Here is a 17,410-nt window from a genome sequence, read left to right as displayed (position 1 = left end):
AGCCATCGTTACTAATTTATGTACAGATTACTGTAATGAATTTTATGAGTCATTTATCAGGACCTAGTCATTGGAAAAAAAGAAGAGGTTTTGACATCTGCATTTCTGGAGAGATTTAATCGATTTATGTCCTCATCATTCCACTCAGAGATAATTTCATTCATATATGTGTTAAACAATTTTGGTGGAAGAGGACAGCCTTGTCTTACACCTCTATTTATACTTACTGATTTTGTTGATTTCGAGTTCAATTTAATTTTTATTTTGTTGTGTTCGTATATATTATATATTGCTTGTAATAATGGGTCGGGTTTATTTCTCTTACATAAAATTTCAAATAAAGGATCTATCAACTTGATCAAAAGCCTTTTCATAATACAGGAAAAGTATGTGTGTTTCTAAATTAAATTCCCTCCTCTTTTCAATTAATAATTTTAAGCTGAACACAGCATCTGTGCATGAACGACCTAAGTATCTAAACTACCTAATTCCATCTACGCCCATACATTCACTGCGATATTGCATGTGGATGGACAGACAACATAAAACTAGTATATGAACAGCCAATGGTAAAAAATAAAGGTTTTATCGTTGGGGTACGGGAATCTGGGGACAAACATCTCCTTTGAAGATAAGTTGTCAAAATGAAAAAAAAAATCAACTGAGCTAACATCAATCATTTACAGTATCCATATTCTGAAGAGAAAATCAATTGAAATAATTTTAGTCATTCAAATAACACTTGTATATGAACAGAAAATATAATAAACATCACTTTGACTCAAAATGACGTTTAGTATAAATAACATAGTCAACTGTGTGAAAGGAGACAACTGCATGAGTTTTACTGAGAACATGCAAATAATTCGATGTCCTTTACTTGTAGATCAGCCTGTAGTTAACACAGGAGAGCTATAAAGATCCGTTGTCTTACAAAGCCCAAACACGTGAGTGCTCGGAGCACATTGCGACACTGATTTTATCAAGGTATCAGGTTTGTTATTTGGCTTTAGTATAATCTTTATTTTGTCGCCCTTGGTGGACTAGTGGTTAGCGTGTACCCAAGGTTTGTGGGTTCATACCCGGCCGAGGTCGATGGATTTTTAAGGGTGATAAAAATCCATAGCACAACTTCCTTCGGAAGGGAAGTAATGCCGGCGGTCTCACGTCGTAGATTTATGGCACATAAAAGAACCTTACGAGCATGAACGAGATGTTTCGTAAGCAAAATTCAGCGGCCATTTCTCACCCAAAAAGTCTCCTGATTAACTGCTAGATGGCTCTAGCAGAGAAATCAGGATTGAGTAGAAATTGTGCGGAGGCAGTGGGCTTGTCTCTCAATATTCATAAATGCACACTTCAAAGACAAGGCTCGCCTCGGACTGTTGCACCATAGAAGAAGAAAAAGACAATCTTAATTTTGTGATGGATAATAATGAAACTGTTTTGAAGTATTCGTGTCTCATTTAACTCAATACAAGTCTATGGGGAAACCGGTTTATTCCATTCTTTATGAACAGTTTAATCATTAACATGAGATGTATAAAACATTTGATGAATATCAGTCGAAACACAAAAAAACACGAAGAAATTCTATGGGAAGAGTGCCAGTTCCACTCCTGTTATTTTATACTCACATGCGAAGAGGAGATGTCCTCTATTGTCAAATAATCGGCATTACAATTGTAACTGGCTTCAATGTCTAGATCAGCAAAGTGTAGATCAAATCGCTGATACTGGTCACTGGTGAGGATCCAACGACATCTTACATTGGGAGGGTAATTTGACGGGTAGCCTGGAGATGTCAGATCCTGCAGCACGTTGGTCACGTTCCGTATTGGTGACCCGCACACTGCTGCACATCCATTGTAACACACACTTATATTAGTATCTTGAGACCAGTATCATTGAAATTATCAAGTGTGAAGGACATAGACTGGTAGCCAAGGGACATCAGATCTTGTGTTCCTGAACTGATGAGTGTCATAGCAATTTGGATTTAAACGTAAATCTACATTGAATAAAAATTTTCTTGGATATTATCCATCCGGACCGGAGATAGGGATTAGCTCTATCTAGTGGGCCCAACTGTGTAGGAACCTGAAGACGGAGATAGAGTCCCATCTCCGAAATGTCGTTTTACGTTTAATATTTACTAGACGATGGATAATATCCAAGAAAATTTTTATTCAATTGACTCTTCACCATCGTCAAGAAGTTTTAGATCTGATATGTAAATCTACATGTTTAACAATATTAAAAAATGTGGTAAATAAAGTGAGGTCCTGTGTGATCCTCTTTTGTCATTTAATTAGCATGTTGGGCCTATTAGAGAAAGCATATTACAGCAAGGAAAAAATGTATGCTGAATAATATGAACATAGTGTATGCACACATAACTTGCTATGCTATTAGATAATATATATACTATATATTAGCATGTTACCCTCGGTGGACTAATGGTTAGCACACTTCCCACTGGACCCAAGGTTCGTGATTTAAAACCCAGTGGAGGTCGATGGATTTTTAAGGGTGATAAGAATCTGTAGTATAACTTCCTTCGGAGGGTAAGTAAAGCCAGTGGTCCCATGTCGCAGACTTATGGCATGTAAAAGAACCTTAAAAGCATGATCGAGATGTTTTGTAAGGAAAATTCAGTAGCCATTTGTCGCCCAAGTCTCCCCTGATTCACTTGAGTCATGCCTCATGGCTTGGAGTGGCCTATCTCCCCCCACCTCCATGATCTTTGGAGTCACAGGCTTCGATGCTCTTATGAGGCAGTGCGGCGGCAGTCTTGTGTGTCTGCCACACAGGGACATTGCCTGAGGACAGAATTTACAGCCTGTTCAGGACTAGGACTAATTTGCGTTTGGTTCTGCGTATGTGAAATGTAGCTGGTCGGGATTCCGGCCGAAGCCTGAGCTGTGTGAGTTTGGTTTGCTGTTTTTTATTTATACATTTAATATATTTTGGTAATTTGGATAGTGCCTTTTATTTATTTTGGGTTAACCTCTGTGGTCCTACAGCCGTACCACCTCCCGGACTCTGGGTAAACTTCGTGACTTTGGGTGGGTGTTATTACAATCCTGAGAGTGCCTGTAGGGTGCACACTATTAGATGGCTCTAGCAGACAAATCAGGATTGAACAGAAATTGTGCAGAGGCAGTGGGCTTGTAACTCACTACTCATAAATGCACATTTCAAAGACAAAGAAGCCTCCCAAATGGGAGGAGGCCAAGGCTCGGCTTCGGGCTTGCGCCATAGAGTCAGCCAGTCATATTAACATGGTGCCATGTATAAAAAGTTGTGCACCATTGCCATAGTGTACCAGAACAATGTCCATGCACTCGTGTACAATACCTATCCAGTCAAACCGACATTTATAGTTGCACTGGGGGTGGGGGTGGGTGGGGCTGGAAAAAAAAAAACAGTCAGGATAGCCACTCACCAGCCAATATTCAAACTCACAATCTCCAAAATGCCAATTTACTCAGTAAAAGTGAGTGAATTAACACAGTTAAACAATATGGTCACTTCCAATGGCTACTGTGTAAAACGTGTGTTACTAATCAGTAAAATACTTCAACTCTTTCAGTTTAAATAGATGTCTTCTGGGTTGTAGCACCATGTAGTCTGGTAGAAGACTCATCGCAACAACCCAGAAGACAGCCATCTTCATCATCATCCATGGTCTGAAGAGTACTTAAATGTGCAACACATAGCTGAGCATTTCTGTGGGCTGGAGGCAGGCAAATATTTCATCATAAGCTATGACTATCACAATCGCTGCCATAATTTTCACTAAAGAATGTTTATTTATTCTTCCATTAGGTGTTGGAAACCAGACACTCATAAATTTTCCTTTCAGCCACTGTTTAATCATTTAATGACATGTGACATTTATATGGATTTGCTGAATTATGATTTTTATACTTAAGTTCATTTATCTTAGTGTTACATATTGTAACACCTCTAAGTAGCACTAATTAAATTTCTCTTGCTGTATGGAGTTATTCCAATGGATATTTAAAGGTAAGTGCAAGCTATAGGCAAAACATAAGTGATTAAATAAGGAAAAATGATAAATTCACTCTGATCTTATCACAATGAAAAAAGGGAGTTTAAATCCCTAGCTGGTCAGAGATTACCTCTGGAATTTAAATTTACACGTATGCTAGTGTAATGCATTGCTATACACAAGCCGTGACTCATGTCCAATAAATGTTGAACTTTATGAAAATATTCTAGACGTGTACGTAAGGTGTACTTACAAGGAACACCACTGACGATGGCACTGAATGTGTTTGCTGTGACTCCATTCTCGGACACGAAGGTTATCCACATCTGATTGGAGGACGATGTGATGGTAGGAGGGGGCGAGTTACCACAGAAACTTTTAATCAACTCTGACAGTGGACCAGGACCATCACGGACCTGCACAAAAATAAGGGAAACTGTTAATCTTGTTGCTGTTATAAAGCATACCTTTTCCACAACCATCTCCTAGGTCCAGGTGACATGATAACATGCACTAGTTGTTTTGATTTAGGTTAATTAGTGACATTCCTCATGAGTAGAGGTTATTTGAAGTCGAATGAGATGAGGGGATAATTACAGACGGCAAATTGGAGAGGACTCAGAATTAAGTATTTTAAGTGCTTGATTTTTGTTGCACACAGTGTACAAACTGATGATCAAGATCAAGTCTGACAATACTGAGATGACACAAAAAAAATCCATTCATGGCAGTTATTTTAATATCTGCACTATTTAGTTTCAAATGTTTAAACACACGCCTGAAAACGTAAAACAGATAAAAATTATTGAATATATGGAAACATATTTCTGCCAAAAATAAGTCAATAATAAAAGCAGGGACAGTTCTGTTTATCAGTGGATATCATGCCTATAGTAGCCAGCACCAAGCATGCTTCAGGGCCATGGAAGAACTTCACCTCCCTCTTACCACACAGCTCTAAGTCACCAGTACAGCACCGCTAGCTTTGCTACACTGAGCTATCAGCAGTTTTAACTTGCACAACTTTCGTGTTACCTTGAGACATGCAATTTGGTGATGGCTATCACCATTTTTTTAAAATTCCCTCATAATATTTTGGAGGCAGCAGTATGAAGACTAGGACATTTGAAAAAGTTCTGAAGTCACATCGTGGGATTTTACAGTTCATAATTCCTTAAGGATATATTATATTTTGGTATTACACATAACACAGACCATGTACCAAAAATTGTAGAAAATTCCAGTGATTACATCAACAATATTGAGGCGGTGTGCTTCGATATGGGGAATGTGAGGAATGCCCGAAAAAATTGGGCTGGAGTACATGTTATGGCAACGGCATACGAAATGGTCTTCGTTTGATTCTTCATTCTGTGTTTACCAGCAAACAAAACACAATTTACGTGCTTAAAAATTAATTCCAAGTATAAGAGTAAAACATTCTGTTCACAATAAAATATTCTGCAAGAATTTATCATCATATAAGAAAAATTCAGTAATTCTAACATGTAAAATTTGATGTCTTTTAGCTGGAATTCATTTATTGGTTTATTTAACAATGCTGTCAGGTTAGGTTAGGCTATGTAGTGTAAAATGATACCAAGAACAGTAAATAATAAATTAGAAAACATATGAAAGGAAGCAGTTATGGTCTAATTCAAGGAACTATACTGGCATTCGCCTGGAGAGACAGAAGAGAACCACGATAAACCTCAGTCATAATAAACGTGGTAACTCTAGAACATAATGGAGTGCCAACCAGTTCAGCCATTGTCCCGTACAACTGTACATTAGCCTAATTTAAATACCCTTTGTCTTGAAAAAAGTAAAAGTTCACACTAAAGACTGGGAATTATGCAACAAAACATATTATTTATTATCCGAGAGAGAGAGAGAGGAAAGACACATAGCAGGACCAAACAGTACTGTATACATTTCTAAGTGCATGAATCAAGTCATGTCAAAGAGAAATACACTGAACAAAGGATCACTTTCTTAAAGGATCAAATTCACATGACAAATCACTCACTCTATGGCGCGGGAAATTATTTGAAAAGTCGACTGTATACTCAGCTTGTCAAAAAATAGCCCACTTTCTTTATGGAACTCAAATGTTCATCACCATGTTCACAAAAGCCCATTATACTCTATCCTGAGCCAGCTGCATCCAGGTCCCTCCATCAATTCCCATCTCCCTGAGGCCCATTTTAATGATATCCTCCATCTACGCTTAGGTCTTCCCAGCCGTCTCCTCCCTTCAGGCCCCCAAACCAATACCTTGTATACATTCCTTCCCATTTCCCATGCGTGCCATATGTCCCACCCATCTCATCCTCCTCGATTTAATACCCCAACAATATCAAGTGAGGAGTACAGGCCGCGAAGCTCATCATTATGCAGTTTTATCCATGATTTGTCTTCTTCCCTTTTAGGTCCAAATATCCTCCTCAACACTGTGTTCTCAAAAGCCCTGAAATTATGTTCCTCCCTCAAAGTTTGAGACCATGTTTTGCACCCATATAGCACAACTGATAAAATTACACTTTTGTATATTTTAATCATTAGTTTTTTTGATATGAGATGGGAGGACAAAACATTTTCTACTGAATGTCATTCCGACTTGTTAGTGTCGTCCCCAAGTACTTGAATTTTGTCACATTTTCGAACGATTCATTAGCTATTCTTATATTCTGGTTCTGTCCTGAATTCTGATGCCGAGACATGATCATGTACTTTGTCTTTTCTGCATGTATTTCTTGACCAACATCCCTACTAGCAAGACTTGAGGTTCTCACAGCGGTGAGTATGAAGATTTCCGTCTTCTGGGTTGTTGCGCTGTGTAGTCTGGTCGATGTTAACCAACGTTTCAGAGGTCATACTGCCTCCGTCATCAGGGCCCTGATGATGGAGGCAGTATGACCTCTGAAACGTTGGTTAACATCGACCAGACTACACAGCGCAACAACCCAGAAGACGGAAATCTTCATCCCTACTAGCCTTTAAGAGTGCTTCTGTTTTCGCTTTTATAGTATTTATACTATCGCCCAACAGATTAATATCATAAGCATAGACCATTCAATTCCAAACTGCATTGATTTTCTTAGACTTTCCTGATGACATATTCTAAGGCAAAATTGAAAATCAGTGGCGATTGAGCATCTCCCTCTTTCAGGCCATTCTGAATAGGAAATGTATCAGAAAATTGTTTTGCTACAGGTTTCACTTAAACGCATTTTAATTAGCCTAACTAGCTTCTTAGGTACACCAGATTCAAGCAAAATTCTGTAAAGAGTTTCTTTTTAAACTGAATCATAAGCTTTCTTGAAGTCTATAAACAGTTTATGGACTGTCCCATCGAACTCCGACTTTTTCTCTAGTATCTGGTGAATGTAGAATATGACAAATATATTATTATTATTATTAAGTGTTCTGTCTTACGACAGGTCCATTGCTCTACCCAAAAAGAGCTCTCCAGTTGTCCCTATTCTCGGCTTCTCGCTTTAATTCCTGGAACGTCATCTTCTTTCCTTGTTTAAGGTCGTCGGTTAGCTGTATCAGTCTTCTTCCCAGTCCTCGCTTTCCTTCAACCTGGCCTTCGATGATATCACTCAGTAATCCATTCCTTCTCATAATATGTCCCAGCCAGTTAGCTTTCCTTCGTGTAATCGCCTGCAGAATGTTTCTTTGCTCGTTGACTCTCCTCAATACTTCTTCGTTGGTCACTCGATCCGTCCACCTGATCTTCTCTATTCTTCTCCAACACCGCATTTCAAAACTCTCCAGGTATTTCTGTTCCTTCTTCCTGAGTGTCCAAGTCTCTGCTCCATACAGCGCGACACTCCATACGTAACACTTCACTAGTTTCTCCTTCATCTCCAAGCCCAACTTGCTAGTGAGAAGTATCCTCTTCTTGACGAAAGCTGCCTTATCCATGGCTATCCTTGCTTTTACTTCCTTGGTGCATAGGGCGTCCGTCGTGACTATGCTTCCCAAGTACTTGAAATGCTCCACATTCTCCATCTGTTGGTTTCCAATTACAACGTTCAATGGTTCTGCTCTCGGTGCTATCCTCATTACCTTTGATTTTTCAATGTTGATTTCCATTCCATACTCTCTACCTGTTTCCACTAACTTGTCCATCATGTTCTGTAATTCCTCCTCTTCCTTCGCCAATACTACTAAGTCGTCTGCATACTTTACAGTCTTTATCACTCTTCCTCCAATTTTGAAGTCTCCTGTTCCCTCCAGAGCTTCCTTGGCAAGCCATTCCCCGTACAGGTTAAAAAGAATTGGTGATAAGCAGCATCCCTGTCTTACACCTCTACCAATCTCAACGCTGTTGGTGTCTCCTGAGTCCAGACTTTTTGCTGCATGTACAGGTTTTGACAAATATATTACAAAATTAAATTAACATTTGTGAAGAAATGAGATGAGAACATACCTCAAAGTAAGAACATGAACAGTTTGTAGCAGTGGTGAAATTATTTCCAAGACTGGTGCATGGTGTAAGATTGAGAGATGTCACAGACAGCTGGATCTGTTCGCCACGGTCTCCAAGTACCAACCACCCACAGGATATGAATGATTCTGTCGTGACAACAGGCCTCAGAGTGCTGGCTCTGTTGCTGACTTCGATAGTGCCACCACAAGCTACAACAAAACCAGTATATGAACATTAATAAAACAATTTCCTCAACAGACATTAAACCAAAACATCAAGTATTATCAGACTTTGGTTTGTTTGTACATTCACATTGTAAGCCTCTTTTGTATGTTGCACAAGAACAGGGAATATCGAAAGACGCTGTGGCAGCCACTTCAAAATTATTGAAATTATAACCATACAAAACCACAACCGAGCACCCTTTCCAGCTGTGATCTAATAGCCAGACTTTTGTAACTGGTATCTTAAGCCACGTAAAATTAGTCCCTTGTCACCACCATAGGTACAAATGGAGGCACAAAGTCTTTCAAAGATGAGAGCAAAGAGAACCCAGAATCACCTAATTAATTAAGTTTATGTGTCATCACGTTGTTACGGAAAGAAGTTATACTGAATAATGAAGGCCGTTCAACCACGAACATTATAAAATCAAAGCGCAGATCTCGACTTACTGACGCCCATCTTGACGGTTGTTTGCGAGCAGTAACATCATCCTACACTCCCAAATTTGAAAAACTGGCCGATGAAATGCGGCGCCAAACATCACACTAACTTCCCACTTGAGTAATAATAATTGTACTTATAAAACTATATATTTTGTATTGCACGGTTTCTTGTATCATTAAACGTCATGTTTTTTGTGTATTATTTGTCCAGAGAAAAGAAAATTTGGCTTTGTTAATTGATTGGTGCCCGCCACGATCTCATAAACTCTCAAATGTGCCCGTAGGCACAAAAAGGTTGGGGACCACTGGCTTAAACAATGTTTAAAGTGAATAACAGCATCTCTGAATATATATTATGCAGTCTCTTAATCTTTTACAACAATTTTTGTAAAAGTAACATAAATTTAATCTTTACGGAATTTTAACATTCTTACATGCAAATTGTGCTTTTATAGAAAAAATAAAAGTATTAATGTGCACACAATCTATTTGTTATTAGGAGGTCCTTGTACAATAATTTTACAGCTAAGTCACTGTAATGACTGACTAGCACTTTAGTATTAATACTGAGCACAGTCTGGAAGTGTACCTGTCTGAAAGATAACCGCTGCTGTAAAACCTGGGTAGCTTCGTGAGTGGTCAGACAGGAACTGGACCAGCATCTTATTGCCAGTAGAGTGCAGGATAGGTGGTGACTTGCTATGGTTACCGCACAGCTGTGCCAGCAAAAATGTACTGTTCATGCTGTCCCCATCAAACACTCTCACAAAGTCATAGTGGCACCGGTCACTGAACTCCACAACAAACTTGGAGAATCTGGAACAACCATGAACATTATATGGTGATGAAAGTTTTAACTAAATGGACTACATACCCTTGTGTCATGTATAGGATCCAACTATTAACGTCATCAATAAAATCTTCTCGGGTAATCAGCAGCGTCAACTGGTTACCATAGTAAACCAGCCGACGTGGCCGATTGCCCGAGAAGATTTTATTGATTGTACTCACCGCGAAAGTCTCAAATCCTGTATTAAGGTCATACTCCATGACCGTCTGGGCATTCGAAGACTAGTTTCTGATGGGTTATAAGAGCAATGCCACACCGGAAACAGAGCAGGGTTTTAATTTTTTGAGCAGAATTTGAAACTGTATAAAATGAATTCACAGCTATACAGGATCATTACCGATGAAACCCAGATTCATCACTGAGATGAAACAAAGTAGGAGTTAACGCAGCCTCCAATGAAATTTTTAACTTGTTCATCCTATGAAAATTCAGGCACAACCAGGGGCAGGAAGGGTTATGTCCACTATTCCTAGAATTTAGCACATATAAATTATAATGAAAAATAATAACTGTAGATACTTCTTGAACCACCCTAATAATGTCGTTGATTTAAGAAATAAACCATAAAATAACGCACATAATTATATGTAAATGAGAGAGAACAATTAATAAGCTATAACTATAAACTGAGGACATTAGGGAATAGAATATCATATATATATAAATACATATTGTACAGCAATAGAATAGCACTAATGGAGATACATGTAAGAATGTGTAGTCTACAAAATTTTGGTGTTACATGGACAGAGATATGTGTAATAAAATAAAACTTTATCATCATTATCATCATCATAAACAACAACAACAATCTTAAGAATTAAACTCCAATGAACCCTCATTTTATTGCAGTAATTTCTAGCCAAACAGAATACAATGAGATGAAACTTGCGGCAAAGATTACATGAGAGTTAAGCAGAGGTTTTCAAGATAATATGTGGCACTTGGTCCGAGAAAGTGAAAAAATAAAAAGTGCAATAAGTGTATTCAGTAGAGTTGATTACCGAACAGTCGTTCATCCAGGCTCCTCCCGACTTCACTAAATTTGCACCTTGTATTCTTACATCAAGACCTTCAAGGCATTGTTTTGGCACACTACATCTCAGAAAAATACCTAAAATATAATAAGTAATTTTTGTAAAAACTGTCACCATTATTTATACCCAGACTGGGCAGAAATTTGGTTGACCACAAGCTTTATGACTATAAGTAAATAATTAAGGAAATTCCTGTGGGCACCAAAAAACCCTTCTAAGGAACCAAGGTGTCTACGGGAATGTGGTTAGGAATTCCTGGCCGAGAGTCTTGCCGCTACACAAACATGCTTGGTGGAAGGAAAATACAAATTGAATACAGTGAAACCTCAATGCATCGTTTTTGGAGGGGGTGGGAAATAAAAACGATGAATACGGGAAAACAATAGTTGTGGGAAAGCATTAAAAATGAAAAAAGTGAATTTTTCTTCTTGGTATACACAAAATCTGTTTCAAAATTACTTCTTTTTACCAAAAAAAGTCTTTAATGGATAACTGGTTTGTCAAAACTTTACGTTTTAGGCCAAACAGAGCCCTTTCCACGTTCAAAATGTTTTCCTCGTCACATTCACTAATATTATGCGCATAAGAGAACGACTTCACTTTTACTGCCGATCTCGACGAAAAGTAGCTGTAGAAGACACTGAACCACTGGAAATGAGATGAACCAGAAGAATGAAAAGTGTCACCCGCCTTTCCTTTGTACATATGATGAAAGAATTCCTGAAGAAATTCACACTGTTCACGCCATCTGGCACCGCTGGAAAGAATTATGAGTTGGGGATAATGTAAACTCATAACGTTTCTGATAATGGACCCCCCGCCAGCCCGCACAACGCATTCCTAACGACTCGCTGCTGGACGAGAGACATAATGGGATACTGCTACAATGTATTCCGAAAACATTGTGCGTCTTTCGATATTAATTTATCTCAAAACCCAGCATTCTAATTCTAAAAACAATGCGTAAATTTTGTTATAATTTCTCAGAAACGACCAATGCGGGAAAATTGTGGGCCAGGACTAAGATTTTTGAACGTTCGAAGCGATAAAATGAGAAAATGTAACATTATTTTATATGGGACGTATCAGGGACCGAACAAAACGGACGATGCATCCGGGAAAACGATAGTTCGGGGAACGATGGATAGAGGTTTCACTGTAACAGATTGTGAAGGTGTGAATTGGATCGAACTCTTCGAACTCAACAATAAACAGTCGCGTTCTATGACAGCACCTGACCCACTGAAGACCTACCATATAAGGGTGGTGAAAATGTCAACTGTGGTCTTCTGGGTTGTGATGACATGTGGTCTTGAATGTGCTTAGTAACATTTTGGAGGAACATAAAACCTCTGTATTCAGGGCTGTATGATTAAATAACTACCAACTCCCCAACAAACATTTTGTATTGTGGAACTACTTTTAACTGCACCTACCTGAGTAATATGACATGGTTAGGAGGTGCTGTGATGTTCCATGTACAGTTTGCTTCTTCAGAGTACTGCCCCGCAAAGTTAGGAGTCTCGATGATGCCAGGCCTCGTCACCTGCCCACCACAGGCTGGAAAAACAGCTCTTAGCATTCAAACAAGAAAGTGGTTTGGGACTGAGAGGTAACTAGAATTCAATATGGGTACGGTAAGAGTCACATAATTTCAACAGGAGAAAAATGTAAATTGATGACAGGAAATTCTGAAGAAAGATAAAGACATTCTGCAATAAACAATGCCAATATCTTGAAAAATGTGATGCACAATAAGTTATAAAGGTACAATAAACCAAAGAGAATGATTCGTTAGCTCCAAATACAGTTTTCAGAACCTAGATAAGTAATGTGGTGATACACCTAACTTGCGACCTCAAATAATTACCTCATTTTAAAATATATAAAAAAGGTGCAAATAAAATGTACACAGTGTCTAATGGAATATACATTAAGTGCTAAGATACCAATTATGAAATAACTGTTATGTAGTTATCAAGTTTAATTGATTTGTTTAACCTAGACTTACAGCCAGTAATGGATTATAAAAAATGAATGTTTTCTGTGAACTCATCACAAATCTTGTTACAATTCTAGTTAAAAAAAGGGTTCCATTTCAAAAAAAAAGGTAACCACGATTAAAATTAAATTATTTGGTTATTCCGTCAAATCACAATGTATTTAAAATAAGACAATAAAAATAATTAAAATATCATTCTGTGTTCCATATCGAATAATCGATTTACAATTGGAACAGTTACAACATGTTTCGGTTTTATTAAACCATCATCAGGTGTAAAATTATATTAAATTTAAAACTCAATTACAATTTTTTACAATTTTTCGTAGTGTAGTTTTTTGGAGGTCGTGTCCAGATATTTTCATATAATGGATCAACTTTATTGTTTGAAGTGATCATCAAGTAAACATCAAAAGCATCACTTCAAACAATAAAGTTGATCCATTATATGAAAATATCTGGACACGACCTCCAAAAAACTACACTACGAAAAATTGTAATTGAGTTTTAAATTTAATATAATTTTACACCTGATGATGGTTTAATAAAACCGAAACATGTTGTAACTGTTCCAATTGTAAATCGATTATTCGATATGGAACACAGAATGATATTTTAATTATTTTAATTATCTTATTTTAAATACATTGTGATTTGACAGAATAACCAAATAATTTAATTTTAATTTAATAAATCACAATATGATGCAACTACACTATTTTATACCATGATTAACTTCTTAACAATTTTTCCAAGATTAATATTAAATCACTTAATATATACCCCATTAAATATTGTATACATTATATTTGATTAATGTTTTGTTTATGTTAAAATGAGAGAATTATTTTAGGTCACAGAGTTAGGTGGGACAGTCTGCATATAAGTGGACAATTTTGGATCATAAGTTGATAAATAGGTATGATCTAATGTGGAATAATTTATTTTCTTTTCAAAACATGTTCCTTTAATGTGTGTATGTTATCATCATGTTTCTGCTGTTCATTATATATATTATGTATATGAATAAGTGATTTCTAACTCAAAAGGAAATCAATTTGAGATATTAACAGTTACATAATCTTTGTTGTTCCTTCGATCATGGGACAATAAAACTTTGTCAAATACCCATTACAAAACAAAGAAAGTGGAAAATGTAGTAATAAAATGGAAACATTTAAGACTGTATTCAAACCCTATTACGACTACACTCTCCTGTAAAAAATTACCTATTTTGTAGTAGGTAGGTTTTAGAAAATCACCCGTTCATACACATTGAAATTCATTGCTTCAGAAAGTGGAAATGATGACAGGTTTCAAATTGAATAATAGCAAGAATTCGCAGAATCTATTCTATTATTCTGTTCATTCATGATGCCTACAGCAATGAATATCACGGAACAGCAGAGGTAGAGTAGTAATTTTTGTATAAATCATTATATTTACACAATTTGCAACTACTATGTAACAAAGAAGGTACTTACTGTCAATTTCATATTTGAGCTGGAAACCCTGGGCTTGATACTCAGAATCAGACTTGAAGGAAATCAAAGCCATGTTCTTGATCCGTCTAGGTGGTGGGATGGCGGACCCACAATATTTGCCAATCTCTTCCAGTGAGTCTGACCAGCGGAGCTTCTGGAAAATCTTTACCCAGTCATAGTAGCATCTGTCAGACCCTGTGACACAGTGCAAGGCATTATTAACATCAGAGCATCAACCCCCTTACTGCCTAGCCATTACCTAAAACTACCCTCCAAGACTGCTAGACTGTGTAGTACTCCAGGTAAATAAATAAATTATTAATAACAAAATATTGTTCAAAATATGAATCTCATAATAGAAAATGTAAATATGTGTAATATTCCTTTCAATTAGAAATGATCTTTTGCAGCAACACCTTGAAGAATGGTTCCATGTGACAGAATAAACTTATCTGTATAATGGTGTTTTATTTCACTTGGGGTTTCTCCCCACTTAATGGTACCTGCACCTTGTCATAGTGGTGGAGCTTGAGTACCTCAGTGACCCCAAGAGCTACTGGTAGGGCCTCCCTAGCCAGATTGGTCGAGGGGGAGAGGTCAGACTAAGACAGGTACCCTAGTCCTCCAGGTTGGGGGTTGGTCGCAAGGCTAACAACCTCGCACCGTAAAAAAGAAGATGTTTCGAAACCTCAATCAACGCCTCGGACAGACGGTAGGACCTAATGGAAGAGGAGAATTGAGGAGGCCATGGACCGAATACGGACCGGAGAGCCATAGAAGAAGAAGATTGGGGTTTCTAATAAAGATACATTGTTTTATCAAAACACATGCAGAGTGTAGCATAAATGTGGGATTTAAATCAGGTCAGCAAAAGCCCGGTACTTTAAAGGTTAAATAATTGTGGTTACACATTATGTCCACAAACTTAACTTCCTACAGCAAAGTGACTAATAGTTAAGTAGACGAGAAACATCTAATGATGTTACGAGAGTTTTATAGAATAAGTGGCTGGAGGAACTGAAGATGGAAACATGGAAATGACTTTAGAAGTACACACCTTCCAAACTGAATGAGATGAACTCCAACTTGATGTATCTGCCTGGAGCCAAGATGGTATAGTTGCACTTAAGATTGGCATCATACTGCATGGGAAAACCAGGGGACACGATGTGTCCACTGCTCTTGTTGGCAATTACAGCACCGCAGTTAATATCAAATGTTGCCTGCATTACAATAACAAAGATTCAAAACATATGTAAGATTTGAGGTTTTCACAGCCGTGAGTATGAAGATTTCTGTCTTCTGGGTCGATGCTAACCAACGTTTCAGGGGTCATACTGCCTCCGTCATCAGGGCGATGACGCAGGCAGTATGACCTCTGAAACGTTGGTTAACATCGACCAGACTATACAGCGCAACAACCCAGAAGACAGAAATCTTCATACTAAGAATCGCCCTGATGACAGAGGCAGTATGACCTCTGAAACGTTGGTTAACATCGACCAGACTATACAGCGCAACAACCCAGAAGACAGAAATCTTCATACTAAGAATCGCCCTGATGATGGAGGCAGTATGACCTCTGAAACGTTGGTTAACATCGACCAGACTACACAGCGCAGCAACCCAGAATACACGAAATATTCAAAACATACATCTACAGAATGTATTTACACAAACAGTTACAACAACAACAAAGAGGCAATTCAATTCAACACATTCACTGTCAGCATCAGAAACTGAAGCCTCTGATACGTTCTGGGTAAAAACTGAGACAAATGGGCATATAAAATACTTTAATCTACCAAATTTATAAAAGTAACTTTATTAAAATCACTTAGGAAGGTGTTCAATACATAAATAATGCAGATGGTGATATTTCTGGGAGTGAGTTTCATAACAAAACAGCATATTCTTGCATGTGTGAATGCACTTTTGGAGAGAATTTTTGTATAAGAACAGATCTGTACGAAATAGTTCAGAAATAGGCCATATACATATGTACAATGATTATATTTCTGAATACTATGCTAAAAGTGTTTTTAATTACAAATATAGCTGGTGATATGTATTGTTTCTTATGAAGTTTTACTTTCTTGTTAAGAAATGCTGAAAATTTTCAATCAGAATTCAGAAAGCAACTGTGTATGAAATAAATGAAAAAGATAATTTTATAATCCATTTACTATTGAAATGTCTAACCAATGTGGTCTGAGAAATATACTTTGACGAAATTAAAGCAAAGTATTGTGTGAGTATGACCACAGACAAATCTGAGTAAGTGATACAAAGGCTCTTAAATGGTAAATATAACATTTGAATTGCATGTCTCATGCTGGCAGAAATGTACATGCACTGCAATGCACAACATTCAACAAAATATGCATATACCCAAATGCGTAATAACGCATGCACAACATTATATCTGCATTCTCAATTGAGAGAATTTCAACTGAATTGAAGCATTTGAGCAAAAAATATAAAGAACCCAGACTTTTAAGAACTGTTATTACTACTGACAAAGTTCCTGTAGATTATCAGGATACTTATTAATAAAATATTTGAGACACAAGTTTTGAAAAATAAATAATACGAGGTGCGATCGGAAAGTTTCAAGACTGTGTCAATAGAGGGCGAACCGGATGTAGTACGAGCTTCTGCCGCTAGGGGGTGCGGCCTACATTCATAGTGAATCAGTGTGCCAGCCGGCATCATCGAATTAGCATTTGTTTCTTAGTTACGGGCGTTTTGGTAGTGCATTACACCGACCCTCCTGCGATTTCGGAATGGCGTGTGCATCAAATTTTGCCAAAGACTCGCCAAAACGGCTACGGAAACCTATGAAATGCTAAAGCAAGCATTTGGGGAGTCCGCAATGGGTCGTGCACAAACTTTTGTGTGGCATTCATG

General features: G+C 37.6%; 1 protein-coding gene across 2 annotated transcripts in view; it reads right to left on the bottom strand.

Moving 5' to 3' along the window:
- The window catches only part of Cubn (Cubilin), a 218,656-nt gene that overhangs the window by 16,255 nt on the left and 184,991 nt on the right, over positions 1-17,410 (bottom strand). For both annotated transcript variants that reach the window (XM_087357091.1, XM_087357090.1), the window contains exons 57-63: positions 15,558-15,723; positions 14,501-14,695; positions 12,451-12,574; positions 9,717-9,943; positions 8,460-8,668; positions 4,272-4,434; positions 1,638-1,855 (exon numbers count right to left, since the gene is read on the bottom strand). In XM_087357091.1, the coding sequence (XP_087213217.1) occupies positions 1,638-1,855; positions 4,272-4,434; positions 8,460-8,668; positions 9,717-9,943; positions 12,451-12,574; positions 14,501-14,695; positions 15,558-15,723 (1,302 nt within the window). The remainder of the gene's footprint in view (positions 1-1,637; positions 1,856-4,271; positions 4,435-8,459; positions 8,669-9,716; positions 9,944-12,450; positions 12,575-14,500; positions 14,696-15,557; positions 15,724-17,410) is intronic.

This window comes from Zootermopsis nevadensis, unplaced genomic scaffold (genome assembly GCF_977971745.1).
Source record: "Zootermopsis nevadensis isolate Lab colony 2312 unplaced genomic scaffold, Znev_1.0 Znev_ptg000028l, whole genome shotgun sequence".
NCBI classification, from domain to species: domain Eukaryota; kingdom Metazoa; phylum Arthropoda; class Insecta; order Blattodea; family Termopsidae; genus Zootermopsis; species Zootermopsis nevadensis.
This window is presented reverse-complemented; position numbering and strand designations above follow the sequence as displayed.